Below are 25,915 nucleotides of genomic sequence, written 5' to 3'. Positions count from 1 at the left end.
TAAAAAAATAATTAAAAAAAAAAAAAAAAAGCCGATGTGTTTCCTGTTTGCTTCATAAAAACAACAAAGAAAAAAAAAAAAAAACAAAAGAGGTCAGAGCTAATTGAGGCTGAGCGCTGCGCTCCGGCCCGGGGCTCGGTAACGCCTGCGCGGAGCCCTGCAACCGGGGCGGCAATGCGGCACGGGGCAGAGAGCCGCTGCGGACAGCCGGCACGCTGCACGGGAGCGGGGTGCTCGGGCGTGCTCCCCCCGAGAGCAGCCGTGCACCCCTGGGAGCTGGGTCCCGTGCCGCCGGAGCTGGGTGCGCACCGCAGACCCTGGGGAAGCCGGACGCGTGGCCGCGCACCCGTGGAGTTGGGTGCCCAGATGAGGGGAGCTGGGTGCCACGCTCACCGCCGGTAGCCCAAGCTCAGCCCCTGGCTGGGAAGGTGCCGGGCACAGCCGGCGGCGAGGGCAGCATCGCCGGCGAGGGCAGCATCGCCGGCGGCCGTGGGGCGGCGGGCAGGACACCGGGCAGTGCTGGTAATTGCCGGCCCCTAACAGGAAGCATCGGCCCATGAAATTCTCCGCATTCTTTAGCTTCCCCGTGTTTGTTTTCCGAACGTACTTAATAAACTGGCATCCAGCTGGCACGCTGCCGGCCCGCTCCCCACCTTGGCGGGCTCCGCTCTCTTCCCTTGGCTCCCTCCAGCACTCTCGGGGCTCTTCCCCCCACCCAGGCCCGGACCCCAGATGTGCCACAGAAGCCGCAGCCATCCGGACACCGCTGCCCATGCCGTAGCACCCGAACCATGGGCAGGATGGGCCCAAGAACCCCCAAACACGGGTGTCCAAATGAGTTTTGCTGGGCACAGCCCCCCGTGGGAGCTGGGAAGGGCTGTGGGTGCCCAAACCACCTCTGAGCATCCTCAGAAGGGGGACTCGGCCCCTCTGCCCAGCCGCATCGACCCTCATCGCTGGGACCCGGAGGGATTCACTCGTGTAAATGAAAACGCTCGTCAGCGCTGAGCCACGAGGCCCTGCATTAACATCACGTCCGTGAGACCTGGGTATGGAAATTACTGCTGCAAAAGCCCAGGGCTGCATCTCCCCCACCCAAAATGGATCCAGGAAAGGGTGGTCCATAGCACCCACACCGGCGTCTCGCTCCCAGCCCTGGCCCCGAGCACCCGCCGCACCGCAGCCGGCAGCCGGGCTGGGAATGGAGGCTGTGGAAGTAAATGGGCACAGGGAACGGCACCCCAGAGCCCTGCCTCACGCGGCCGAATCCGGCCCTGAGTGGTCCCGCTCCAATTTGCCGGCCTCGCTCAGGCTTTAAGAGAGATGCTGGAGAACGGCGCGGTCCCGTAATGTGCTGCGGGTACGGCCTGAGTGCCCGGCGAGGCGTTTTATGGGCGAGCAAGCTTTTCCCGTGTCCGGGCAGTGCCATTAGCAGACGGCCACGCCGCGGGGCAGGGGGATACTGGGGTAGTGGGTGCTGCTGGTGCCCCTCGTTCCCATGGCTGTCCCTAGCCGGAGGGATGGCCACTGCCTGGAGCCATGGATGTGGGGGAAGGCAGCAGTGGCAGCGTCCCTCGAAGGGCCCCGCCACCGCAGAGCTCTGGCAGGGAACTGGGCAGGGCTTGGCCCCGGGCACGCTGGGGAGGGCAGGCGAGAGGGGTGACCCCCAACCCAGCGCCATTTCAGATGCCGTTTGCCCCGCTCAGGGTCCCCCAGCTTGCAGCCCCCCCGCACCAGCTAAGGGCCGGGCAGCCTCCGTCCCCGCAGCGGGCACACGGTGCACCGGCTGGTCCCCTGAACCAGGCGCTGCGGCACCGGGCAAGGTCGGAGCCCCCGCCCCGGAACGGCTCTGAACCCCCGCAACCGAACAATCCCCTCCCGACCCCCACGTGGAGCACAGCTATAGGGGAGGCACGGCGCCTTTAAGAACCCCGTGGCGCCAATTCCGCACCACGTGACTCCTCCCGGCACCACCACCACACTCCCCCCCCCCCCCGGCGGTGGGCGGTGCTGCGGCCGCGCGGGTTCCCGCCAAACGTGGAGGCTTTGGCGCGCCCGGTAGCGCGGGTGCACGTGTCGGCGCGCCGGGATCGTTACCGGGACCGGGACCGGGATCGGGATCGGGATCGGGACCGGGACCGCCATGGCCCAGCTCCGCCTCACCGACTTCTTCAGCCGCACGAAGGCGGCTACCGGAGCCCCGGTTAAGCGCGGCGGCGGCCGCCGGCTCAAGGCCGCCCTTGCCAGTCCCCCGGTACACCGGGAGGTGAAGGAGGAGGAGGAGGAGGAGGAGGAGGAGGATGGTGTCCCGGTGGGGCTCAGCGCCCACCCGCCGCCGCTGCCCGGCTCGCCGCGTACCCCGGCCCGCGGCGGCGGCGGCTCCCCGGTGGTGCGGGGGCTGGCGGGTAGGAAACGGAGCCGGCGGGAGATGGAAGCGGAACCGTCGGTCGGGGCCCGGCCCGGGGAGCCGAGCGGGAAGTCGGCGCGGAAGAGGCTGGAGCTGCACCGGGATGCGGAACCCGGACCACCGGCCGCGGTAGGGAACTGCAGGGGTCGGGGGTGCGCCGCTTCCCCGCGGCTGCGGCCCTAAAACGGGGGGGGGGAGCGTAAAACGGGGGCAGCGTCTCCGGAGCAACCCCCCCAAGGGCTTGATTCCCCCCCCCCCCCCAGTGCAGACATCCCCCCCCCAGGGCTTGCCCTCCTTCTCCTGCTGCAGACACCCCCCAGGGCTTGCCCCCTGCCCCTAGTGCAGACCCCCCCCTATGGCTCCATCCCCCCCCCCCCCCCCCCCCCGCCCCCCCCAGTGTAAGGCCGTGGTGGGGGGACACACCGGGGAGGGGGTCCCGGCGGGTGGGTTCCCTGCACATCTAACGCTCCCTTGCTCTCTTGCAGGCCACCAGCCCCTCGCCTCCGGCCACTGCTCGCCCCCTGATGCCACCCTCGCTGGACCTGGCAGCGGACCCCCCGGCCAGCACCACCCGCTCCCCCGGCCGGGGACAGGATGAGGGGACACAGCCCAGCACAGCCCCCCCAGGGAAAACCAGGTGCCTGCAGCAGGTATGGGACAAGCCTGGATTTCTGCTCCGTTTTTTTGTGTTTCTTGCCGGTGTGCGAGCCCCACTCTGACTGTGTGCCCCTTCCCCACCCAGGAGGACCTGGCCGGGCTGCGGTGCCGCCTGCGGAGGGTGAAGACGCTGGCCCAGCTGCCACCCATCCCCGCCGGGGCCAGCGCCGACCTGCGGAGCCGTCTGGAGCGAGTGCGGGAACTGGAGCTGCGGATCCGTAAGAAGAAAGCGGGAAGCGGAGCCACGCCGGGAGCGCAGCCATCCGGGGACACTGAGGTGGCAGCTCCTGCAGCAGAGGCCGGGTGAGGAGTGGCTTTGGGGATGCAGCCCCAGATTTGAGGGGAAATTGGGGTGTCCCGGTGACTGCTGCAGCCCTCTTCGGCTGCTCAACCTCACAGCGATTTTGCAGGGGTCTTCCCACCCCCGTGAGGGGGGTGTGGGAGCTCTGTGGGTGCGCTGGCGGGCCCCGCTGCATGCAAAGGGCTTCTCTGAGTGTAGTCCAAGCCACCCTGACTCTGCCATGAGCGTCGGGGCATCGACGTCCCCAGGATGGGTGATGTGACCCAGATACTGGCACACGTTGCTCAGAGAAGGGTTTGGGGATGGGGGGGTGGAGAGGGGTCTGGGGTGGGCACACAGGTCCTGGGCTCTGAGGTCAGCCCTGTCGGCAGTGGGACCCCCGTTCTGGCTGATCTCTGTCCCCGGCTGCACCCTCGGTGCCGTCCCAGCACCGTGTTCGCCATGCCCGGTGGCTGTTGTGTGCGGGGGACCCTGACCCCTCTCCTTTCCTGGCAGCGAGAAGGCCCCCGCGTACCAGCGGTTCCACACCCTCGCGCAGGACCAGCCGCCGGGGCTCACGCTGCCCTACAAGTTCAAGGTGCTGGCGGAGATGTTCCGCAGCGTGGACACCATCGCCGGGATGCTCTTCAACCGTGCTGAGACCATCACCTTTGCGAAGGTCAAGCAGGGGGTGCAGGATATGATGCGCAAGTAAGTCGGCAGCAGCGGGCAGCCCATTTTGGGGTCCCAGCTGAAGCTGTTGGGCCCGATGCCCCGGTGTCAGCCCTCGGGGTTCCTGACCTCTCTGGGTGCTGTTGGCAGGCAGTTTGAGGAGCGGCACGTGGGGCAGATCAAGGCGGTATACCCCACCTCGTACAGGCTGCGCCAGGAGAAGAACATCCCCACCTTTGGCAACAGCGTCAAGAAGTCTGACTACCAGCTCACGCTGGAGCCGGTGCTGGGGGAAGGTATGTATGGCCTGGGGGGGAGCCCCCAAGAGCTGGGGTGCGCTCGATCCCGGCTGGGATCCCTGAATCCCCAGGGATGCTCTCTGCTCAGTTCATTAGATAATCATCTGACGCAGAAGGGCCTGAGCGTGTTGGAAGTGGAAAACACTTTTGGGACAAGTGGGAGGATGATGGGGCGGTGATTCTGGCAGCAACTCAGCCCCACGGTGGGGCTCTGATCCTGTCCTTCCCAAGGCTCTCGAGGTTTGGGCCCCGTCGCGGTGCTGCCGCGCTTTGCCTTGATGCCGCAGGTGATGCTCGTGTCTCTCTCCTTGCAGAGGAGAAAGTGGACGGCCGCCCGCACTTGTCGGCGTCGCGCTTGCTGGAGCGCAGGAAGGAGTTCAACCGCAACCTGGTGAACATCGTCAAGCAGCACCACAAGGTGAAGACCCCCCTCTCCGGCACCCTCCGCTTTTGGGGTCTGGGGTTGCTCTGGTCGCTATCTAGAGAATCAGTGGAAAGAGCGGGCTGGGATCCAGGCTGAAGGACATCGCTGGTTCCTGTGGGATGCTCTTGGCAGGCAGGTGTGGGTGGGGAGGATGGCAAATGGCATCTCTCCTGGCTCTGAATTTCCTCCAAGCCAGCTGCCGTGTGTTGCCAAGCCATGTTGGGAGTGCGGGGCAGTGGCCAGCTCCCCCGTACCTGGCCCGCAGGTGCTGTGACGCAGCTCTCGCCCCTCTCCAGGCATTCCTGGCTGCCCTCAGCCCTCCCATGGTGGTGCCGGAGGAGAAACTGACCCGCTGGCATCCCCGCTTCAAAGTGGACGAGGTGCCGGACATCAGCCCGGCGGAGCTGCCGCGGCCGCCCCAGGAGGACAGGCTTACCACGGCCCAGGAGGTGCTGAGCATGGCGCGGGGGATGCTGACCCCCAAGGTGAGTCAGGACCAGGGTCTGGCTCCGTCTGCAGCTGGCAGATGTCAAACCAGCTGGCTCTCTGGGAAGATGTTACCGGACAGGGCTCGGGAAGGATCGTTTCAGAGCCACAGGACTCAGAGCACCATAAGATGTAGGCAGGTGGGAACGCAAGCCTGGCTGTTACCGCTGGAGGTTGTGGTGCAGGACTTGGTTTCAAGCTAGAGGAGCCGTCAGGAGTGACTTTGGGGCTGGGAGAGGAGATGAAGCACCCCAAAACCGTCCTCTGCGCAGGCAGGGATGGGTCAGACGTGCTGGGCTGCAGGGTGGTGGCGGGGGCGGTGGAGGGGAAATTTCTCCTTCCTCCAGCACAAGCGGCTCCCAGCTGTAACCCAACTCCTCCTCCCTCTTCCACATGAGCAGATGGAAAAAGCTCTTGCCAACCTGGCCTTGAGAACCGCTGAAGCCGGTGCGGGGGAACCGGTGGTTTCCAAAGCACCGTCCCCTGCCAGCACCTCCAGTGCTCTGAAAGGGGTGTCCCAGGCTCTGCTCGAGAGGGTGAGTAATTCGGTCCTGGCCGTGGTGCCGGGGGGGGGGACCTGCCCGTGTCTCACCCCATCTTCTCTGCTCCCCAAGATCCGGGCGAAGGAGGCGCAGAAGCTACAGGCGCTGATGACACGGGACCCGCAGCAGGAGGAGCGGCTCGCCATGCTGGGGCGGCTGCCGGCCATGGCCCGCATCTTGCGCAACGTCTTCGTGGCCGAGAAGAAGCAGGCGCTGACCATGGAGGTTGCTTGTGCCCGCATGGCTGACAGCTACGACGCACAGATGCCTCCCGGTAGGAAAGCGGGGAGCGGGGAATCTCACCGGCGTGGAAGGGTCTTTGCAGGAGGAAGGGGCTGGGGGAGCTGAGCTCTGACCCGGCGGCTGTCGCTCCTTTTCGCAGGTGAGATGGAGAAACACTTGCGCCTCTTCGCAGAGCTGCTGCCCGACTGGGTGGGGATCCACGCCATCAGGACGGATACCTACATCAAACTGGACAAAGGGAAGGACCTCGGCCTCGTCACGGAGAGGCTCACCAAGGTGGCAAAGGAGGCAGAAGCCCTCTGAGCCCCACAAGGGTCGAGGCTTCCCCCGTGTAATCTCCTCTAAATGTAGCAAATCCCGACCGCGCTCTGCGATCTGGTATGGGCTGATGGGAAGCTCATCCTCAGGGATGTCTGAGGAAGAGCAAAACACCTTCATTTAACAAATTCCTCTGCCAGGGTCCATGAGGACCATAGCTCCCTTAACCCTTGAGCTGAAGGCAGGCAGTCCTGTGTCCTAGGGTGAGGATGCCAGCAGCGAAGAGGAGCTAGTAACCTCTTCTCGGCTTTGCTGCGTTCTCCTGATTTGATACAGGAGGTCTCTTTCATTAACTAACTGGGTCCTGGTGGGGTGGAGGCAGGACTGGGCAGGGTGAGAGGGTGACAGGCAGGAAGGACTGAGAGAAGAAGTCACAAATTGATGTTTTTGGAGCTCTGGGCCTTGTTCTGTTTTTAAGGGAGGGAAATCGCATCTCCAGTGCTCGCTGGAAACAACTACAGGACTTGTCAAAACATATTTGTATTAAATGTTTTAAATATAGCTGACTTGTGTTAACACAGTGCTCTTCCTCCATGAGCTGCCTGTCTGTGCCGCGTTAGCACCGCGGTTCTCCATGGCAATTGGCGTCGGCCGGCACACGCGGGGAAGGGCTGGGTCGTCATCCAGCTCCTGGAGAAAGACTTACTGGAAAAAGTGAGCGTGGGTTTGCAGGGAACTGAATGCAGCTTTTGTAAATAGGGACTGTGGAACAGCTCCCACGGGGACAGGAGCAGGCAGGGCTGGGGGTGGGCGTGGGGGGGGGCTTTTTCCCAGGGGAAAGCCCAGGTCACTTGGCTGAAGTGGCTCGGGAAGAGGGACAAAGAGGGTGCCAATTGCTGCAGAGCTGCTGGCCTGGCCCAGCGCCCAGGTCAGGTCAGCTCTTGCTGCAGGACGGGCAGCGTGGGTGCAAGGGAGGAGGTGGGAGCTGCCCCTGCGCGGTGTCACGTCGGGCATGCCTCGCACCGCTTTCCGAGCCAGACTCGGCTGGTTTTAGCATGGGGCATCACGGACTTGCACAGAAAGGGGACTGCCCTTCATCCACGCTGGTCCAGGGAAGCTTCCGCACCTCAAGCGTCGCTCTCGGAGGCTGGCAGCACTGGAGATCCCTGTAGTGTTGCCCTAGGGAGCAGGCAGGCTCTCCTCCTCTTCCTCCTCCTCCTCCTCCTCCTCCTCCTCCTCCTCCTCCTCCTCCAGGACCCTGCTCGCCATCCTGCAGGCCAGCTGGCCGGCACTGCTGGCCGGAGGTAACCCTTTTTTCCAGGGAGGAAGGTTTAAACCCGGCCCAGAGTCTGGAGGGAGGCACGGGGCTGGGGTTCAAGGCTGGGCTCTGGGTGCAGGCTGGGCTATCGGCCACGCTCAACGGCGCGGCGGAGAGGAGCCGGTTTCGAGAGGAGCCGGTTTCGGCAGCCTGGCAAGCACACGCGTGCCCCAGGAGAGCTCGCGGCGAGCTCCTGTTCTGCTGCTTGGGACAAAAACCTTCCTCCTGCCTGGAAGCCACCCCTGCGCAGCCTCGTCTCTACAAAGCAAATTACATCAACGGTTGCTTGCAGCCCAGCCGACGTGAAGGCACCGTCCCCTGGTTCCCTGATGTCACCCCTTGGCCCCGCACGCAGCCAGCTCTGGCACTGGCAGGGCTTACGCTCGCTTCCACAGCATGCAGCTGCTTTCCACGGCTCTTTGGGGTGGAACTAATTTTTCCCTTCTCTACCTCACAGCAGGGACCCTCTCCTTGTGCCAAGTATGCGTGCGAGGCGCTGCCTCCCTTGGCTCTGCGCAGGGGCTGGCTGTGAAAACAAGTGCCCTGGGGTAGGTTTCTCCCGGGGGAATGGTGTTTCTCAGCACAAACTGAGCAGCCACTGAAGTGGCTTTTCAGGAAATGGTGATAAAAATAGCTGTAATAGCCCTTAAAAGTGTAAGGGCAGGGTCTGCGGCATCCCTACGCGCTGGCTGGGGAAGGTGAGCTGAGCTGCGGGGGCTTGATCGATGCTCCCACCAGCGCTGGGCACTTCTGCAATCCAGCAGGACCAGCCTGAGTATCCCCCTCCAGCTAGAGGTTGGTGCCAGGCACAAAGAAAAGATACCTGAACTGCTCAGTCCTGGCAAGCGATTCCTTCCAAGCGTTTGGGGTGACAAGGGGAGCTCATGCCACAGCCTTGCTCTCCACTGACAGCCTGGGTTTGGATGAAGACACTCACAAGGGTAATTAACGGCTTCAGCTACTGCAAGAACAGCTCTGAGACAGTTTAGAAAAAATAAAAGTAAGTCAACATTTATTTTACCAGTGAGTTTAGCCCCTGCTATGCCAGGGACACAGTCCCTAATGTTTGCAGGCATGTGAAAGTTTTGGCACACTGAGTTTTAGCTACTCCTGTGACCAAACTGAACCATGCTATAGGGAGCATCTCCAAACCCCACGTCATCCATCATACAACCTGAGTGAGACTGCCAGAGCTCGGCTGCAAGCCTTAACACCTTTTCTTTCTTTCTTGTGGCCTTATCTGACACCAAACATACCAAGAAGAATAGGCGCCAAACTGGCATTGTCCTTTCAACGTCCTGATGCCCCAAGAAGAACACAGCAGAGGGGAGTCACATTGCAGTAGGTGGGGAATTTGTGCTAAACAAAAGCTGCCAGCCGTGGCTGGACTGCAGGCTTTGGTAGGTGCTAGTGCTGCTGGAGAGAAGGCAGGTAAACAGCCCTGAGCATGTGCACGGGCCCCCTTCCTCACTGCCTGTCGCCCAGCTGTGTACTACTTCTCGTGATGTAGATTGCTCCTAGTTTTCTAAAGTCCGCTGCTAAGAACTACCCTGCACCAAGGGAAGGCAGACGGCTTCCTGCAACAGAGACCTTCAGCTTCTCGCAGTCTCAAGGGAAGGAGACCACGAGCCAAGCTGCAAGCTGACATGGTGCTTGAGCTCATCTAGACCAGCAACCTCCATTGCGTTGGCGGTGGCTACCTCCTGATTTCAGGATACAGGGCTGGGCAGGCACTTAATTCTCCTTAACAAGCACTACCTTAATGTGAGAGCAACCTATTCTGGTTTGAGCAACAGCAGAGAGCAACCACACCATCCTCTGAGGTCAAATACAGAGGGATTTATCCCTTAGATGAATAATCACTTTTTGTCCATCTTCCATGTTTCTTTGGCAAACTTCTAATGGGTTCCTAGGAGGCTGACTGGGCACAGCTCAACCGAAAGGGAATGCTGGGCCCACTAAGCTATCAGACCTCTCCTGCCTCAGCAGCAGTATTTTCACTTTGGTCTCCTAAAAGAAAAATACTCAGTGAAGCTGCATCTTGGTCTCCATCCTCCAAACCAATCAGGCTGTTCTTTCTTCCCAAAAGGATGAACTCCAGAAAGGATCCTTACACTCAACACACCTTAATCTGTGGCTTGGAAAATAAATAGGACTTACAATTGTATAGCATCTGGCCAGGACCAAAATTTTAGATTCCCCCCCCCTGCCCACCCCCCTGTGACAACAAGAGTCACTGAATAAAGCCCCAAACTTGTGCACAGCTCAGGGCGTGCATTTCCTTCTCCCTCCTCCTCCTCAGTCATACTGCAGCAGAGAGTAGAAAGGGATGGATTTGAGCTTTTCCGACCCTTTCAGGAATTTTAACTCTATGACCACCAGGCACTCCAGGACTTCAGCCTTCAGCCTCTTCATCAGCTCGCAGGCTGCACACATGGTACCTGCAGGACACAGAGGTTGAGCAGAAACATTGTCACTCGAGGAGCAGTGCCGAGGTAAGCTTCAAACCACACAGCCGTGCCGCCTGCTGCTACCAACACATGCATATGTGGGTTACACATGCTCTAACACCGTCTGCTTCTCTCACCTCCAGTTGCAAGCAAGTCATCTACAATAACTACTTTTTGTCCTGGTTCCACAGCATCACTCTGGATTTCAAGTTCAGCCTGCAGGGTGGAAAGAGTAGCTTCATTTTAGTCTTGTCTTACAGAGAAACACTTCACATGGTGGAATGCAGACAAGTCTTCAGCGAGATCAACCTTAACACTCAGCACCTAAAACCCCCCAAAACCACATACTCCAGCTATACGGGAGTGCCATGGAAATGTATAGTGGGTTAGGTGATTGCTGGGCCAACCCTCTGGCACGTCAAGATCCTGAACATTCATCAAGTGAGTTACGGTCCCACCATGAAACCTTATCCCGAAGCAGTTCTCCAGTGAGGAAAATCTCCTGTAATGCACTGGGCTGGAGCGCTCTGCCTTGACAGCATCTCCAAACCTGATCCAAACCATCACAGGCACGTCCTGTGTCAGATGAACTTGTCCCGTGCAAGGGTTGGCCCAAACAATCCTCATAAATAATGCCTAGGTTTGGTGTTTCTGCTGCCAGTCCCTGGCTGCTGTTAGTTACCAGCGGTAGCGTGTTATTAGGCTTATACGTCTGCTCTTTAATCAGAGAGGCTGCGGTGTTACGAGGCGAGCGCTCGTGTTTTGAAGCCGTGCAATAAAGGCATTTACTTATAGCACTTACTGAAAGAGTGGGAAACACACTCCATGTCCATGCCCCTGAATTCAAGCCAGAGAAAGCAATTTAGCGCCAAGTCTTATCATTCCCACCCCCCCCCCCAAATCACAGCGCAGATCGCCAACACAAACCACATGTCTGTGGCTCGGGGAGGGAGCCGCCATGCCGGGGCACGGTGAAGCTCAGTGCCGCTTCTGAAGCTTGTGCGGTGCCAGACTGCCCGTGGCATCAGCACTGGCTGTGAAACCCAGGTTGGGGACCCCTCCGCTGGTTTTATCACCCCGTCCCCTCGCTGACACCCCCCAGCCCTGCATCAAGAAGGCTGGAAACCCTCTTCTCCTCCCTGGACATTACCTTGCCATACTCAAGGTCATAGGAGACAGACTCGGTCGGACCGGGAAGCTTCCCCTTTTTCCGTATCAGCACGAAGCCGATCCCCAGTCTCTGAGCCAGAGAGGGGCCTATGAGGAAGCCACGGGAGTCCAGGCCTGGGGGGAACAGAGCAGCATGAATACTCAGAACAGAGCCATTCGACTGGGGGTGTCTTTGCACAATACCCCAGGTTCATCCTCCTGTGTTCGGGGGGGGGGGGATGTCTCTAGAAGCAATTTGCTCTTACAATCATTTCTGTGGGTTGAAAACACACACCACACTCCTGCACTGCCTGTGCTCACCAAAATGTGCTGCTGACAGGCTTCGGGGCACCGCATCGGTCCCCCCATCTGCCCGTTTTGCCTCCCCCCTAGCTCTCGTTCTTAGAGATAAGCTCAGCAAAGCCCCGCTATCAGTTTGGCCACACAACCAGGGACTTTGTACCGCCGGGGGACAGACTTCAGTTATCATGAGGCACTTGGACCAGGTTTGGTCTAGACTCCTTGACCTTTGGGCTATCGTCCAGCCCAAGCACTGCCTTCCTAAGCACTTTCATTCTCAGCCTCTTTCATAGGTGTGCTGCGACACGTTATCGCCACAAAGGCTGTTTCTGTTGGCTTGAAAAGGCCCCCTGAGAAGGAAAACGTGCTGGAACAGGGTCTGCCTGCCATGGGGACCGCGCGAGACGTTACACGCACGGCGGGCTTTCTGTACTCCCCGACTCGTTTTTTAACGATGAAAGCGATGAATTACGAAATCGGCACCCAAGTGTCATCAGGTGGCGTTTGCCAGATCCAAACCCAGTATTTCGAGAAACTACAGGAGTAGGTTAAGGGTATAACCTGTGCCGGTGTTGGCCAACATTTGAGCGATTACAGTGTCCAAGGGGTACAGGGTTTGGTGCCCCATTAGCAGAGGAGTCTCCCCACGCCTCCTGCCCTGGCAGCCTGAGGACACGCAGGGTGCTCCGCGCTCAGAGACCTTTCAACCAACGCTCACCTGCGATAAAGTCGATTTGGGGGAAAGACGCCCTCAAATGATCTTCCAGAAGATCAAGCAAAGCCCTGAAAGCTGCAGGATCCTTCAGCAAAGGGCTGATATCGCTGCAAAGAGAGGGAGAACAGTTAGCCCTTGCTCCTAAGCCCAGGGGAAGCGGGTTCTGCCCGCAGCGGGCAAGGGGAAGGATGGGGGGGGGGGGGGGGGAGACGCTGGCAGCAAACCCCCCCGTCCCCGTCCCTCCGCCGGGCCCCGCTCCATCCCCGTCCCGGCCCCATCCCGGTCCTCACCGGAAAAGCACGCCGGGCACCGGGAAGTCCGGGAAGGAGCGGAGCCGTTGGCGGACGAGCCGCAGCCGTTCCTGGGTCATGGCGGCCCCGCTTCGCGCATCCCGGCAGCGCCGCGCACAGCCCGGCGAGGCGGGGCGAGGGGGGGGGGCGGCCCTACGCCGGCGGGAGCGGCCGCACGGAGCGACGGTGCCGCGGTGGGTGAAGCTCTGGCGCTTCGGGGTACGGAGACCCGAGCTCCGCACCACCCGGTGCGTGGAGGGCTGGCACCCCCGTGTAATGGAGCGCCGGTGTGTGTGTGTGTGTGTGTGTGTGTCCCCCGCCGCCGGGGTACGGAGACCCGAGCCCCGGTGCGTGGAGCTCTGGTACCCCGGGGCACAGAGCCCCAGCCCCCCCAGTGCGTGGAGCTCTGGTACCCCGGGGCACAGAGCCCCAGTCCCCCCCAGTGCGTGGAGCTCTGGTACCCCGGGACACAGAGCCCCAGTCCCCCCCAGTGCGTGGAGCTCTGGTACCCCGGGACACAGAGCCCCAGTCCCCCCCAGTGCGTGGAGCTCTGGTACCCCGGGACACAGAGCCCCAGTCCCCCCAGTGTGTGGAGCTCTGGTACCCCGGGACACAGAGCCCCAGTCCCCCCAGTGCGTGGAGCTCTGGTACCCCGGGACACAGAGCCCCAGTCCCCCCCAGTGCGTGGAGCTCTGGTACCCCGGGACACAGAGCCCCAGTCCCCCCCAGTGCGTGGAGCTCTGGTACCCCGGGACACAGAGCCCCAGTCCCCCCAGTGCGTGGAGCTCTGGTACCCCGGGGCACAGAGCCCCAATCCCCGTGGTGCACAGAGCCCCAGTCCCCCCAGTGCATGGAGCTCTGGTACCCTGGGGCACAGAGCCCTGATCCACCAGTACACAGAGCCCCAGTCCCCCCAGTGCATGGAGCTCTGGTACCCCGGGACACAGAGCCCCAGTCCCCCCAGTGCGTGGAGCTCTGGTACCCCGGGACACAGATCCCCAGTCCCCCCCCAGTGCGTGGAGCTCTGGTACCCCAGGGCACAGAGCCCCAGTCCCCCCAGTGCGTGGAGCTCTGGTACCCCCGGACACAGAGCCCCAGTCCCCCCCCAGTGCGTGGAGCTCTGGTACCCCGGGACACAGAGCCCCAGTCCCCCCCAGTGCGTGGAGCTCTGGTACCCCGGGACACAGAGCCCCAGTCCCCCCCCAGTGCGTGGAGCTCTGGTACCCCGGGACACAGAGCCCCAGTCCCCCCCCAGTGCGTGGAGCTCTGGTACCCCGGGACACAGAGCCCCAGTCCCCCCCAGTGCGTGGAGCTCTGGTACCCCGGGACACAGAGCCCCAGTCCCCCCCAGTGCATGGAGCTCTGGTACCCCGGGGCACAGAGCCCCAATCCCCGTGGTGCACAGAGCCCCAGTCCCCCCAGTGCATGGAGCTCTGGTACCCTGGGGCACAGAGCCCTGATCCACCAGTACACAGAGCCCCAGTCCCCCCCAGTGCGTGGAGCTCTGGTACCCCGGGACACAGAGCCCCAGTCCCCCCCAGTGCGTGGAGCTCTGGTACCCCGGGACACAGAGCCCCAGTCCCTCCCAGTGCGTGGCGCTCTGGTATCCCCGGACACAGAGCCCCAGTCCCCCCAGTGCATGGAGCTCTGGCACCCCGGGGCACAGAGCCCTGATCCACCAGTACACAGAGCCCCAGTCCCCCCAGGGCACAGAGCCCCAGTCCCCCAGTGCACAGAGCCCCAATCCCCCCAGTGCACGAAGCCCTGCTACCCCAGAGCACAGAGCTCTGGCACCCTGGTGCAGGGACCCCAGGTATCCCAGCACACAGCACCCCAGTACCTCGGTGCACACTGCGCGGACACCTGCAGTGTGCACAGTGCTCTGTACCCCGCTGCACGGAGCCCTGGTACCCCAGTGTATGGAGCCCCAGTTTCCCCTCTGAAGAGCGTTCTGGTACCTGCAGCGTGTGGAGCCGTATTTCCCCCGCTACATGAAGCCCTGGGACCCTGCCTTGCCCCAGCCAGCTTGGGAAAGGGGTCCCGTGCCCAGGGGTTACGCTTTCACCCCCTTTCACCCCTGGCCTGCACCTCACATAGATAGCAAGCTTGTTAGGACTAAACTATTTCCTGCTTTTCTGTCCCTTGTCACCTCTTATGAACCCCTGAAATCGCATTTTGTGTTTGTTAAAACCGTTGGTTTGGATTACACTCATGGGGGATGATAACACAGCCGGTCTGAGTGCCCTCGGTCCTGGACTAACAGCTCAGCAGCTATTGGTGTCACTCATTCGTACAGCAGGTCAAGGCACTCTCGCGCAGCTCCTATCTCCCATCGCCTGATGGGTGAATATCCGTTTGCCCATACAAAATCCATTGCGGGCAGGAGACGTACTGTTGAATGAGTACAGATCTCCTCTTACATTAGCAAGTACGACTTGGATCTGGTCCAAATGCATCTGGGTACAACCCGCCGCAGAAAGCAAAGGCAGTTCTAGCATGCAACACCCCTGGCCGAGCTCAGTGCTTGCTGCCGATAGCTGTGATGGGAACGGTTTCAGCTCCGCACCCTCCGGACAGCCGTTAGGACCGGTCTTCGAGGCGTGCGACAGCGTGCCAGCAGCTATCCAGGTATTTTGCGGTGATTTGATGTGGAACCCATGGGTTGAGTGCTGAGGGCTGCAGCAGCCTGGTAACGAACGCAGAGCTGCTTTCTCCTACTTTTGCTGGACCAGTCACTCCCAACAGCCCTCTGGGTCCTCCCCGGCTACGAGAGGTGCCTCTCGCACAGGAGGAGCGGCCGACAGGAGGGGAAGCTGACCGGTCTCCCCTCCAACTCAGCCGTGACGGGCTCATGTGCACAGCACGGCTCGCGAGACACCCAGTTCTGCCTTCATCCCAGCATCCGACACGTCCTGTGTCGTTGCACAGTTGCCAGTGCTTGGTGCAAACCCTCGGGAATTATTTGCTGTACACCGAATCCTCCACTGCTCTATTTTCTTCCTAATTCTTCTATAGACAGCAAAAGACACCTGCTTAATGGATGTCTGCCTGACGTGCAAAGAGAGACAAGCTGAAGGCCAGTGCAAAGGTTGCTCCCTTTCTTGTTAAGCTCTCTATTGCCAGAGACAGCCTGCACAGGAGGTCAGCGTGCCTCCTTCCACAACCATTCCCTTACAGACTAAGATTTTCCCTGAAGTCAGATTATCTCTTTGGCACCAGAAAAATCCTCTCTAGCAGCTGTTTCAGTGAAGCAAACACAGACGAAGCACGTAGCCTTCCACTGGAACAGCAGCTTTGCAACACCCTCACTCCCTCGGATGAGCTGGAAGGGTTTCTCTTGTAACCTTACCAACCACGATACCGGACAATGAGCTATTCCAGCAACTCCTCTTCTTCCTGGCGGATGGAAGTGATGGAATTTATCTGCCTAACCATGGAAATAAGAAGGAGCTGGGAAAGGGCTCTTTTGCCTGCAGTGCAAACACCAGGCAACCCTGCCTTCTGCCTCTCACTAATGGAGGAGACGTAAGCTGGGGTCTTCATCGCACTTTTCTTGTTTGTGACCCTCCTACACAATCGCCACCGTTACTAGCAGAAGACACCACCACATTTTTCTTCAGGCTAAGCAAGGTTCCCAGGGCCCTCATGCCAACCGACCCCGGGCAAACCAGCAGCTCTCACCAGGACGAGCTGCCGAGGGCTCCCACCGGTCCCTTCGCATCCAGCAGCCAGGTGAAGAAGCAGCGCTGGGGGGATCTCTCCTCCTCTGATGCAGGATCAGGCCTCTCAAACACCATCAGTTCTGCCAGGAAGAACATAAAGGTTATACCAAATCGGACTTCCAATGATTCAGCTGCCAGAAATAATGCCACATGCCAGCTCAGGTTTAAAAAAAACATTTCTCAAATCTCTGTCAGAATTTCACCTCATTAATCATCCCCTTCCAAGGATATGAATTGTACCTACCAGTACAGACTGGTTTTTAACGTCCAAAGTAAATTAGCTTTCCCTGTAATTGTTCAATCTTTCAAACAACAGTGCTGACTCCTGCTGCAATTTCCATCTGAAAAGAACTTTCCTAGGACCAATTTCCAAATGTGATGTCAAAGGACTTCGGCTCTGGAATATCGCTGGGGAGGTGTCTCAACATCCGCTTGCAGCTCGGAGAGGTTTAGGGCTGTTCTGTGTCTGGCAGAGGAACTACCGCCTGTACTGTAGCAGGGGGACACTGGCTTTGCCTCTCTTTTGGACACAGAGGTGATCAGTGATTTAAAAGTGCTTTGAGATCCTGATACGAGAGATGTTATTAGCCGGTGAACATAGAAACTGGGGGTATAAAAGCTTGAGAGCTAACTCTAATCAGCTTAAGCAGGCAATTAGAAGAGCTGTGCCAAGTATGGAAGTTTCTGTTCCGTTAAGGAGTTTAAAACTTCAGCGTGAAGTGGAACAAAATGCCCAAAATTTCAACACACCCCACAAGGGGAAATGAGAACTAAAATTTCCTTTCAAATCTGCTGGAACATTTCGTTTCAATTTCGGCTTTAGAAACGCATGCACTTTAAACCCATTTTTTTTAAAAAACAAATTTGAAATATCTTATTTCAACAGCAGAAGAATGCAGTTCCCCGGCCAGCTCCCTGGGCTCGGGACCGAAGCATCCGTACTGAATAACGAGCTAGCGTTGTCCCCCCAAAAGAGGCGAAAGCATGGTGAACCAGCTCTGCCCTTCCACAGCATCCTTGTTTGCACGGAGCCGAACCCAGCACCTCCTGCCCGCTGCAGCAGGTTGGATCAGGCCCTTGGAGAAGACACAAACCCCCTCTCTCTTTCTCTCCTCTGGCCAGCTTGGCCGAGCCGGGAGGGGATTTTGAGTCCAATCCAGAACTAATGGATTTGGCACGCATTCCTCGCTGCTGGCGAAGGGGCTGGCGGGTTTTTCAGCCCCTATCCCTTTCAGATGGGAATCGTGCTACCAACCTATGTATCGCCCAGAAGGGTATTAAGTGACTTCAGGAGGGACAAAGGTGTAGAGAGCTGCCAGATTGGCTCTCTCTCAAAGTTGGATGGCAGAGGTTTTTTTCACTCCTAAGAGACCACAGCCTTTTGGCTAGGGATCCACCTTTATTTAGGATTTATATAATCCGAACTAGACTTCGAGCAACAACAAAACTATAAACGGTGGAAGGGGATATAAAGAAAACAGGCAAATGGACTCTTTTCTCGGTGTTTAAAATAGCTATTTTCCAAAGGAAGAAAGAACCTAAAATGGGATTTCAGTTCTTCCCTTACAACTATTCTTAAAAACTAACAGTTTAATTCAAGAGGCACTGCCGTGTCGCTTTCTGATAACATATGAAAACCTCACATCAAATACTACCAGAAAACAAAAGCAAAAGTCTATTTCCAAGTATTGTAACTGTGAAGAGAAATGGAAAACAAGCCACTTTAACTGCAGAACAGTTATTTGGATACTGAACAAGCACTCAAGAGTAACTCTTGGAGAGTGCATGTAGTTTGTAAAGTTTCCCAGTGGTGAGGACAACAGCAAGATCCCCCGGGAGAGATTTCTCATCTAGCTGTGCTGAAGAGGCTGCTGGCAACTCTGCAGACAATAAACTGCCTCCCAGTACTGCCTTCCCCCCAAAGCTCCAATTCAAACCATTCTCACCTTCAAAAGGTCTTTCTTCAGCTGCTGAAATTATTTTGCATGGTGACTGCAAGAATGTCTTCACTGGAGTAAAGAGTATTTACCCACCTTTGGGAGATCCTCATCTTGTCTGCTTCGCTTTATGTGAAACCAGGAGGCTTCTGGAAGCTGTCCACCACGTTCGGGAAAGGCTCGACTCGGCAGGTACCGAGAACTGCCAGCTTCCACGTGGCAGCAAGTGTCCCAAGTTCAACAGGCTCCTTCTCGGCGACATTAGTTTCCGTTCCTTTAGTAAAAGCCCACTGTCATCCTCAGCGCTCGCCTGAAAACTCAGTCCCCAGACACCACGTAACGTTTTATTAGCAAATACGTGGGTATCGCTCGCTCTCGTTCTGTTCCAAACGTGCCCATTTTCACATTTTATACTGTGTTCCTCGGCTTCCCATTTAAAATGCAGAGGCATGTTATCTTCCATCATTGCACTCAATACAGTTTGCAGGGCATTAACCTTGGCTCTAAGTGTTCGGAATTGATCTTCTGGTTTCCAATTCCAGTGTTCAGATCCCCAAATTGTTGGTCCTCAGAGACTAATTTGCCACCGAAATAATCCATTTGTCGCTGCAGGATTTTAAATCAAGGCTCCATTTTTGCAGCCATAGACTGTAAATGCAGTAGGACTTTTTCCACGATTATTAGCTACATCAATTTCAGAAGCTTCTCTGCATGGAGCATTGGATGATAACACAGCCTCAGGGGCAGAGCAGGGGGACTCGAGAGGCTCAGCTAATTGGAAATTAAAGGCAAGAAAGAAATTCCTTGGACTCTTAGCCCAAGCAGATATTAAGCTTTTAGCATTTAGCAGATGTATTTAAATATAAAGAAAGGAACATCACATAGAAGCAGTCTTAGAAAGACATCATCTTTCCTTTAGCTCTTATGTCTTGCAGCTTGAGAAAAGAAGCTACCAACAAGCCCGCTTCACTGCTGCAGGTCCCCGACTGGCGGCCAGTAAACCCCACCAGACCCACTCCTCTGTCGACCGCTATTGCACACACAACCCCAGGCAGGTCCCACAGGCAGCTCCTGCAAAGCCAACACCTGCCCCAGTACGGGCAGTTCCCAGAACTGGGCAACTATCACAGAGACCATCTTCAGATCAGAGGCTCAGGATAATGATTAAGGGCAGACGTGGCAATACACGGTGGCCGCTTTGTGATCCACGGCGTGTATCGGTGTTTTTGAGCTGCCCCACACATCCCTGCGGCTGTGCTGGTGGATGCAGCCTCAGGCCACGTATGCCCCTGGTCCCCACACCAGCCTCTGAATTGTACTTGGGCAGCTGTGTGGGCTGGGAAATTGATCCACGTTAAAAATAATACAGGGAAAACAAAACAACCTATTTTTAACCCAAGCCAGTCCCATGATCTGGAAGGCGTATCTGTGAGACTGTCCCAAAGCAAGGTGTTATTTAGTTGTTTTACAGGTGCGCACAGACAAATCATATAATGCATTTCTGATAGTTTATTTTTTCTTCATTATTTCTTCATCTCACAACTTTAAAATCTGTACATCTTTGGGAAAGGCATTGATTTAAAATTCTTCCTAGCTATCCAGCTGTAAAACTACTATTCTTATTTAAATTTAGAGCAGTAGCTTCTTCACATTAAGCTTTGATCTTTTACAATAAACGGACATGAAGCAAATAATAAACAGACATCAAGTCAATTCACTTATAGCAGCCAGCTTTCTAGTGCAAAGTTTACATCCAGTATCTATGCACGGAGAGATTATTTCAATGAGGAATGAGGACTTTGTGTGCTGGGTAACCAGACAAACACCGTGCATGCTGAGAACAGGATGGCTTGTCCAAGCAAGTTACACAGGCAGGGGAAAAGCAGTATCTTCAAAACTGCAAGCTGTGAAAGAGTAAAGAACAAAGTGGCAGCCAGACAGGTAGGGGACGCAGGGTAGCATCGCTCACGATGTGCATACTGCAAATGCTAAGAACTGAGAAACATGTCTGGGCTAGCGCTGAGACAATGAGCTGCGATCCTGCGATGCAATCTCTTAATAAGCAGCACGTAGAAAGACAAAGCACTGTTACAATTCACAGCAGATATGTTCATAACTATTTGAGGGCTGACAGGGATTTTCAGGGAGTTGCAGTGACAGACTCCCTCCTCTGGTGGTACCTTCATCTGCTGATAATAATGAACTGCAGGGCCCTGAACACTTTGGGGTGACACAAGCGCTAAAGCGCTAAAGCAGATGTGGACAGCCCCCAGAAAATGGGAAGTTACTGGTTTTGTCTGGTCTGCTGTGCTGCCAGACGCACATGACTGCTGCAAGTCCTCCTACCAGTCCTTCTCATACAGCATCACTGAAGAATATAGGCTGATCAGATTCTCCCAAGACTTGAGCTATCCACACTATGTCAAAACAAGGAGAAACGTTATGGATGAACTCGAAATGCCTTAATACACTTGAAGGACAACTGGGAACATCATAAGGCAATTAAGAAATTTGGACTATAAACAAATGCCATCTCTAGATGCACAGAGATTCAGAGGCTCTGCCAGCCGACGAAATGTTGGCTGTGATTTCTGATAGGTGGAACAGTAAGAGCCGACTCAAGTGCTGTTCTTATTACAATCTTATAGGATTATCCAGCTTCATGAGATATACAGTAGGAAATACTGTGGAGGGGATTACAGGTAGCATAAACCATGGGAACGGAGAGAATAAGAGCATTTGGGATTACAGGGAGGGTAAGAACAAGCAGCTGAGAAGCCCATAGCAGGCAGTAGCACAGCAGTTACCAGAAAAGCAGAGCTCTCAACCCATCTCAAGCCAGCCCCAAGCTTTGCTTGGGAAGCAAGTAGGGCTGTTTACAGGTACAGAGCACCTCAATTTTTCCCAAGGCAGCACAACGCCATACGGAGAGGGCATGTGTATTGTACAAAACACTGGAGGGGTGGAAGTGGAGCTGTCAGTGGTGCAAACAGCATGTTCAGGGTTGCTTCCAACTACTCCCCCGAAGCCCCAGAGTAACCTTGCGCAGTTTTGTTCGAGACACGTTTAATTAGCAATAGTGAAGGGTGTGAAACAGGCTCAAAAGCAGATGAAAAATCTGCAATGTGGAATTGTGCAAAGGACCAGCATTTACCATGAACTCTGTTTAGAGAAGTGCTACACCCAGGCTGTGGAAAGTTTGCACAAGGAGAATTCCTCAGAGAGCGTACACTGGAAACAGGGTCAAGAGTTAACATCTGATGTAAATGGGCATTTCTGAGCCTGCAGTTGGCTGGACCCAGATCATGAGACTAGAAGCGTGACTTAAACCATATTTGGACCCAGATTTTTGGAAACAAAGAAAACCCCTGAAACGAACAACTGACCCCCAGCTCCACAAGAACATCCTGCACACCATCAATAAGGCAATACTTACATGAACACCATCTTCAAATTTCTTTATACCGTTACCTAGGGAATGTTTGCAGCTACAGATGGAAGGCAGGCAGGGTGTTCTCCCTGGAGCCAACCCCTTAGTCAGGAACGGGAGGGAGCACTTGTTTGCGCCCAGCGATGCACAGCAGCAGTCTGGGCTGTACAGCTGCACCCAGTACTCACAAGTTTAGAGAGAAAGGAAAAACAAGCTGGTGTCCAGAGTTCACAATGGAAATCAAATGTTAAACCAACAAGTTACAGGCAAACAAAACAAGGGCAGTTTGGGCAGGGTTTTCTGGCAGTTGTAAGTTTCCTGAACAGTCCCTCATGGCTGCTGTAGGGGCATCTGAACGAAAAATGATTTGAGAGAGCAGGTTGGGTGGAAGAAGCAAGAGGAAAGGTGCATCCATGGCATTTCTGAGGTGATGGCAGAGTTGTGGTTGTCCAGAGAGCTTTTACAGTTGAAACAGTCTTCACTGAAAAGTTACCATTTACGGAAACAACCAGAACAACACAAGAGTACAGGCTAAACCCTGAGCACTAGCAATATAAACACTGGCCCTTTTGGAAGAGCAAATGATGATATCATACATACATCACACCCTTCCTGTGTAAACAGGAGTGCCAACGTGAAAAGACTTGCTTTGTAAACTGTATGTCCAGCTGGTTATAGCTTTTCTGTGTAGCTCTTGAGGGCTGCAGAGAAGATCAATGAGGCCAAAAGCACTTCTTAGGATCAGACTTGGGTGGTTTCAGGCACTTCCCTAGCTTCTCACAGCCTGGAGGAGACCAATTCTGTTAAAAACAAACAAAAAGTATACAGAAAGATGATTCATACCAAGTATCTGCTAACCCCTGTACCCTAACCAACCCTTTTCAGTTCTCACAAAGACGCTCTTATGTCCTGCTTGAAAAAATGAAACTCCTCTTACAGCTGATGCTCCTGGGCTCATCAACTTCCCAACTCAAAACACTATTCAAAAAAAGCTTTAGGAAAGACTACAAATCCTTCTGCAGCAGATGATTCCCTCTTCTGGGATACAGTGGTCTCTCCTGTACAAATGCAGTCTGCTGGGACTCTGGTGACCTTCCTCGCTTTCCTGTAGTAGTGTGGAGCAAGCAGACCATGAGGTAAAACCCCCAATTCTCCTGCGATCCACAAACGAGTTCTCGTTCTTAGCACTAAGATATCTATGCATTTTCTTGTGGAAACAAGCAAAAAGCAACAGAAGGCCAAGGGTGTGAGAGAGATAAGAATGCCTGTATTTTAATGAGCATTTTGATGGATGAATTCATGAACAGATGGAGTAGGAGGCATTTATGAGACAACTACTCCAGTGCATGCAGACCAAAACAATTTGCGTCCCTTGTTTCCATGTTTCTTGAACTACCTTTCTCCAGCACGTGTACAACAGAGAAACGTCAGCAAGGAAGCCCACTGCAAACCTCAGCTTCCAAAGGGATTAACGGAGAAAGGAATTTGGACAAAAACTTTTTCAGTTTCATGCGGCTTTGCCATTTAAAATTTGGGACTGTGGTAATGCGAATGGCAGGTTACAATTCCCATTCTGCCTTCAGAAATCTTTTGCCTTCATTCTATGTCCCTCCCTCTCTCAAGGTCTATCCATCCATGGGAGATTCCTGCTGTCGCCTATTAAAGGTCAGTTCAGCTCTGACCGATTGCCTTTCATTTTATTTATTTTTATCCTTCAAGTCATTTACGTTTTCTTGGAATTAAATTCCTACAGAGTAAAAGAAAAGCTTAAGCCCGGAGAAAATGCCAGAGCAGGTTTCTATTCCACCCAGCTGACAACAGATGGCAGTGAGACACCAGCTATCTCTGCAGAAGGAGCAGACCACGGAGGGGAGCTTTGGCGGAAGGCACCTCACTGCACGAAGGGCTCCAGACGGTTTAAGAACAATTAATGCTGTTTTCTAAATCCGTTTCTCAATTTTAAAATGCACAACCACCGCTGGAAATTTCAGACGCCTGACCACTCTGTAGAAGCAATAGAGATCCAAAGAAACAAATGAAATGTTTGTTCTTTTGAAAAAAACACATCGTATCTGCTTCAGTCCCACAGTCCAAGTTGGCTTTCCTGGATCCGTGCTGGAAGTGCAGAGAGCCCTGAGGACACCATGTGTGCTGCAGGTCAAACACGCAGTCAAGCCAGCACGGCTCCACTGCATGGAGCAATTTCTCCTACACTTCCACAGGAGGAAAACACAGCAGAACTGGCTCCGCAGGAGCTTCATCTACACTGCTGGTGGGATACACCACAGATGGGCCAGCAAACACTTCTCCTGCTCAGGAGGGCTGCTGCTGCTACGCTTACATCAATCCCAAGACTGCAGTAGCTACAAAATGATCCATCTGCTTTGCTCATGGATAAGTAAAGACAATTCTTCTCTGTCCCAGAAAGGATATCAAATATCCACGTCAAATAAATGGGTGACGGAATTTAGAAGAGAGTGTTGGGCATAGTATTAGTAGGTGATTCTCCCAGCATCCCCCAAAGACAGACCTAGGGCCCAATCAACCCCAGCAATACTATCACTCCAAAAAGATTTGGATATCTTCATTTCTGGCCTCAAAAGGCAATAATTCGGTGCCTGTTTATTTCAGTTTTGTGACCGTGTAATTAGCCTATGTAGGAAGCTACTATTAGCTACTCTATGTAGGAGTTTACATAGAATAGAATGGAAAACTCATAATATTTCCTGCTGGGATTTGAACATTTCTCCTGGGATTAGATTACCTCCCAGCCCGCCAAGGAGGACTTTCTGCCTCAGAGAGCCTGAATGATCTGGTTTGAGCTCGGCCAAGCATTGGAGCAGTCATTAGCGCTCTCTGCTTATAGACTAGGCAGGCATAACCGGGTTTGGCCAAGCCCTGGACATTGCCATAGCCAAAGCAGAAGTGGCAGCCCATGGTCTGCAAAACTTCTACCCAACTGAGATAGAACAAGGCATGCTCAGGGAGAAGACTGACTCTCAGTAGCCCCAAAGAGAGGGCTGGGTTACAGGACCAAGTATGGGACCTCCAGTGCAGCACTTTTTCCATTATGCAATCCAAAGACACTATTTGTTGACAAACAGGAATACCAGATGTTTTCACAGCACCTAAACACACTGCCCCAGGGTAGCTGCAGAACAGCGGAGTATGCCTACACTTTGTGAACCAGTTTAGGAGTTGGAGTTAGCACAGAAGAAATGCCTTTCCAGTGAAGGTCTCTGGCAGCAGCCAGGCACTGGGGAGAGTGCCTGAACCCAAAAGGTCCCAGAGGAGCACAGAATAGTGTTTATTAAGGGAAAAGTTGAATAATGAAAGAAAACAACACAGAAACAATGGTCCTTCAAATCTTTTTCCTACTTAACATCTAAAAATAAAGAGATGTGACAAAGCTAAAAAAGATCTTTGCCTTCTCACTAAGGAGACACAGCTCCACATTTTGTACTTTTCTGTCTGTCTGGAGCCAGACCCTAAGCAGCAGGTACTGACTGTTTGTTTCAGAAGATTATTTCAGTGTCAGAAAGATTTTGCCTATTACTATTTCGTGTCAGTCTACAGGCACATCCCCTTAGACTCCACGCACTCTTGTCATCTGACGACTTTACCTCCTACAAACCATGCAGTTTCTCAACAAACCAAGCAGCGTTTGACAGGAAAGCCAAACTGTAACTTCCCAACATACAATTTGAAGCAGAAAACAGAATTGTAAATGTTTGTCACGTTTCAAGCCATAAAGACTTTGGAAAAGTCAGGCACAGATGGAATTGGAGGAGACCAAGCAAGACCGAAGATACTCACACACATCACTGAAAAAGAGCCACTGTCCCAGTCCCACCACTCAAAACACAGAGGACTTTTGAGATTTGCAGAAGGGGATTAGAAAGGAGAAGAAGGCCCTACAGCTGTAGATATTGCCATATCTCTAAGGAAGGAAGCCACAGTTTATCACAGCATGTTGGTAGACCTTCCAGACCTAACCCCACTCTGTATGAGCCTTCCTACACTGCTGCATTCCACAGGTAACAAACATCCCTCTCCTCTGTGCAACAGCCAGACAGCCTTCAAACAGGTGAGCATGCATCTCTTCTCCATCCCTTCCCAGCATCATGTGGCATTTTATAAAGCCTTTACAAAATATATTTTAAGCTAAGGATTCTCAAATGTATTTACGCTTTAACCACTCACCATGACGGCCTTGTCGCACACGTTAAGCTGTGGCTCCCCTGGCACCATGGTCGCTTTGTGCTGCTGGACAACGACAGATATTCGCTCCATAGCCCTTTGGTATTCATCGCTGGGAAAACTAGTACGTGAAAAA

The 25,915-nt window shown here is 55.1% G+C and overlaps 3 protein-coding genes across 15 annotated transcripts in view; 1 reads left to right on the top strand and 2 right to left on the bottom strand.

The window, feature by feature from the left end:
- The first annotated feature begins 2,002 nt into the window (after positions 1-2,002).
- CDT1 (chromatin licensing and DNA replication factor 1) lies at positions 2,003-6,848 on the top strand. Of its 3 annotated transcripts, XM_030023898.1 has the most exons (11): positions 2,003-2,085; positions 2,116-2,536; positions 2,893-3,057; positions 3,150-3,367; positions 3,858-4,055; positions 4,167-4,312; positions 4,630-4,733; positions 5,036-5,224; positions 5,627-5,761; positions 5,840-6,041; positions 6,150-6,848. In XM_030023898.1, exons 2-11 carry the CDS (start codon positions 2,144-2,146, stop codon positions 6,311-6,313), a joined length of 1,914 nt encoding a protein of 637 aa, XP_029879758.1. In that variant the 5' UTR covers positions 2,003-2,085; positions 2,116-2,143; the 3' UTR covers positions 6,314-6,848. The 3 variants fall into 3 exon arrangements, with proteins under 3 accessions (XP_029879758.1, XP_029879759.1, XP_029879760.1); XM_030023899.1 differs by having other exon boundaries at positions 2,004-2,536; positions 3,150-3,363; positions 3,854-4,055; XM_030023900.1 differs by having other exon boundaries at positions 2,004-2,536; positions 3,861-4,055.
- Positions 6,849-8,570: 1,722 nt separating this feature from the next.
- APRT (adenine phosphoribosyltransferase) lies at positions 8,571-18,485 on the bottom strand. Of its 6 annotated transcripts, XM_041125661.1 has the most exons (7): positions 18,159-18,265; positions 16,172-16,292; positions 12,204-12,307; positions 11,187-11,320; positions 10,839-10,873; positions 10,174-10,252; positions 9,891-10,027 (listed from the first exon to the last, which is right to left on the bottom strand). In XM_041125661.1, exons 2-6 carry the CDS (start codon positions 16,285-16,287, stop codon positions 10,204-10,206), a joined length of 438 nt encoding a protein of 145 aa, XP_040981595.1. In that variant the 5' UTR covers positions 16,288-16,292; positions 18,159-18,265; the 3' UTR covers positions 9,891-10,027; positions 10,174-10,203. The 6 variants fall into 6 exon arrangements, with proteins under 6 accessions (XP_040981593.1, XP_040981591.1, XP_040981592.1 ...); XM_041125659.1 differs by lacking the exon at positions 10,839-10,873 and having other exon boundaries at positions 8,571-10,027; positions 18,246-18,485; XM_041125657.1 differs by lacking the exon at positions 10,839-10,873 and having other exon boundaries at positions 8,571-10,027.
- Positions 17,592-25,915, bottom strand: part of GALNS (galactosamine (N-acetyl)-6-sulfatase) — a 51,972-nt gene continuing 43,648 nt past the window's right edge. For 2 of the 6 annotated variants that reach the window (XR_005933106.1, XM_030023918.2), the window contains 2 exons: positions 25,783-25,900; positions 19,644-22,379 (listed from right to left, as the gene is read on the bottom strand). Coding sequence is in view for 2 of the 6 variants with exons in the window: in XM_030023918.2 (XP_029879778.1) it covers positions 22,293-22,379; positions 25,783-25,900 (205 nt within the window). In the remaining 4 variants the exon portion in view is untranslated. Of the gene's footprint in view, positions 18,921-19,643; positions 22,380-23,339; positions 23,584-25,782; positions 25,901-25,915 lie in introns of those variants that run through there. The other 4 variants (XR_005933105.1, XR_005933104.1, XM_041125646.1 and 1 more) reach the window with 4 other exon arrangements.

This window comes from Aquila chrysaetos, chromosome 9 (assembly GCF_900496995.4).
Source record: "Aquila chrysaetos chrysaetos chromosome 9, bAquChr1.4, whole genome shotgun sequence".
In the NCBI taxonomy this organism is placed as follows: Eukaryota; Metazoa; Chordata; class Aves; order Accipitriformes; family Accipitridae; genus Aquila; species Aquila chrysaetos.
Note: the sequence above shows the minus strand (reverse complement) of the source record. Positions and strands in the feature narration are given on the sequence as shown.

Coding starts and splice junctions, on each gene's coding strand:
- APRT (XM_041125659.1), bottom strand. CDS start 16,287: ATGGTGTTTGAGAGGCCTGATCCTGCATCAGAGGAGGAGAGATCCCCC. Junction 12,308..16,171: donor GCCCTCGGCAGCTCGTCCTG/GTGAGAGCTGCT, acceptor CTCTCTTTGCAG/CGATATCAGCCCTTTGCTGA. Junction 11,321..12,203: donor CCAAATCGACTTTATCGCAG/GTGAGCGTTGGT, acceptor TGTTCCCCCCAG/GCCTGGACTCCCGTGGCTTC.
- CDT1 (XM_030023898.1), top strand. CDS start 2,144: ATGGCCCAGCTCCGCCTCACCGACTTCTTCAGCCGCACGAAGGCGGCT. Junction 3,058..3,149: donor AAACCAGGTGCCTGCAGCAG/GTATGGGACAAG, acceptor TTCCCCACCCAG/GAGGACCTGGCCGGGCTGCG. Junction 3,368..3,857: donor GCTCCTGCAGCAGAGGCCGG/GTGAGGAGTGGC, acceptor CTCCTTTCCTGG/CAGCGAGAAGGCCCCCGCGT.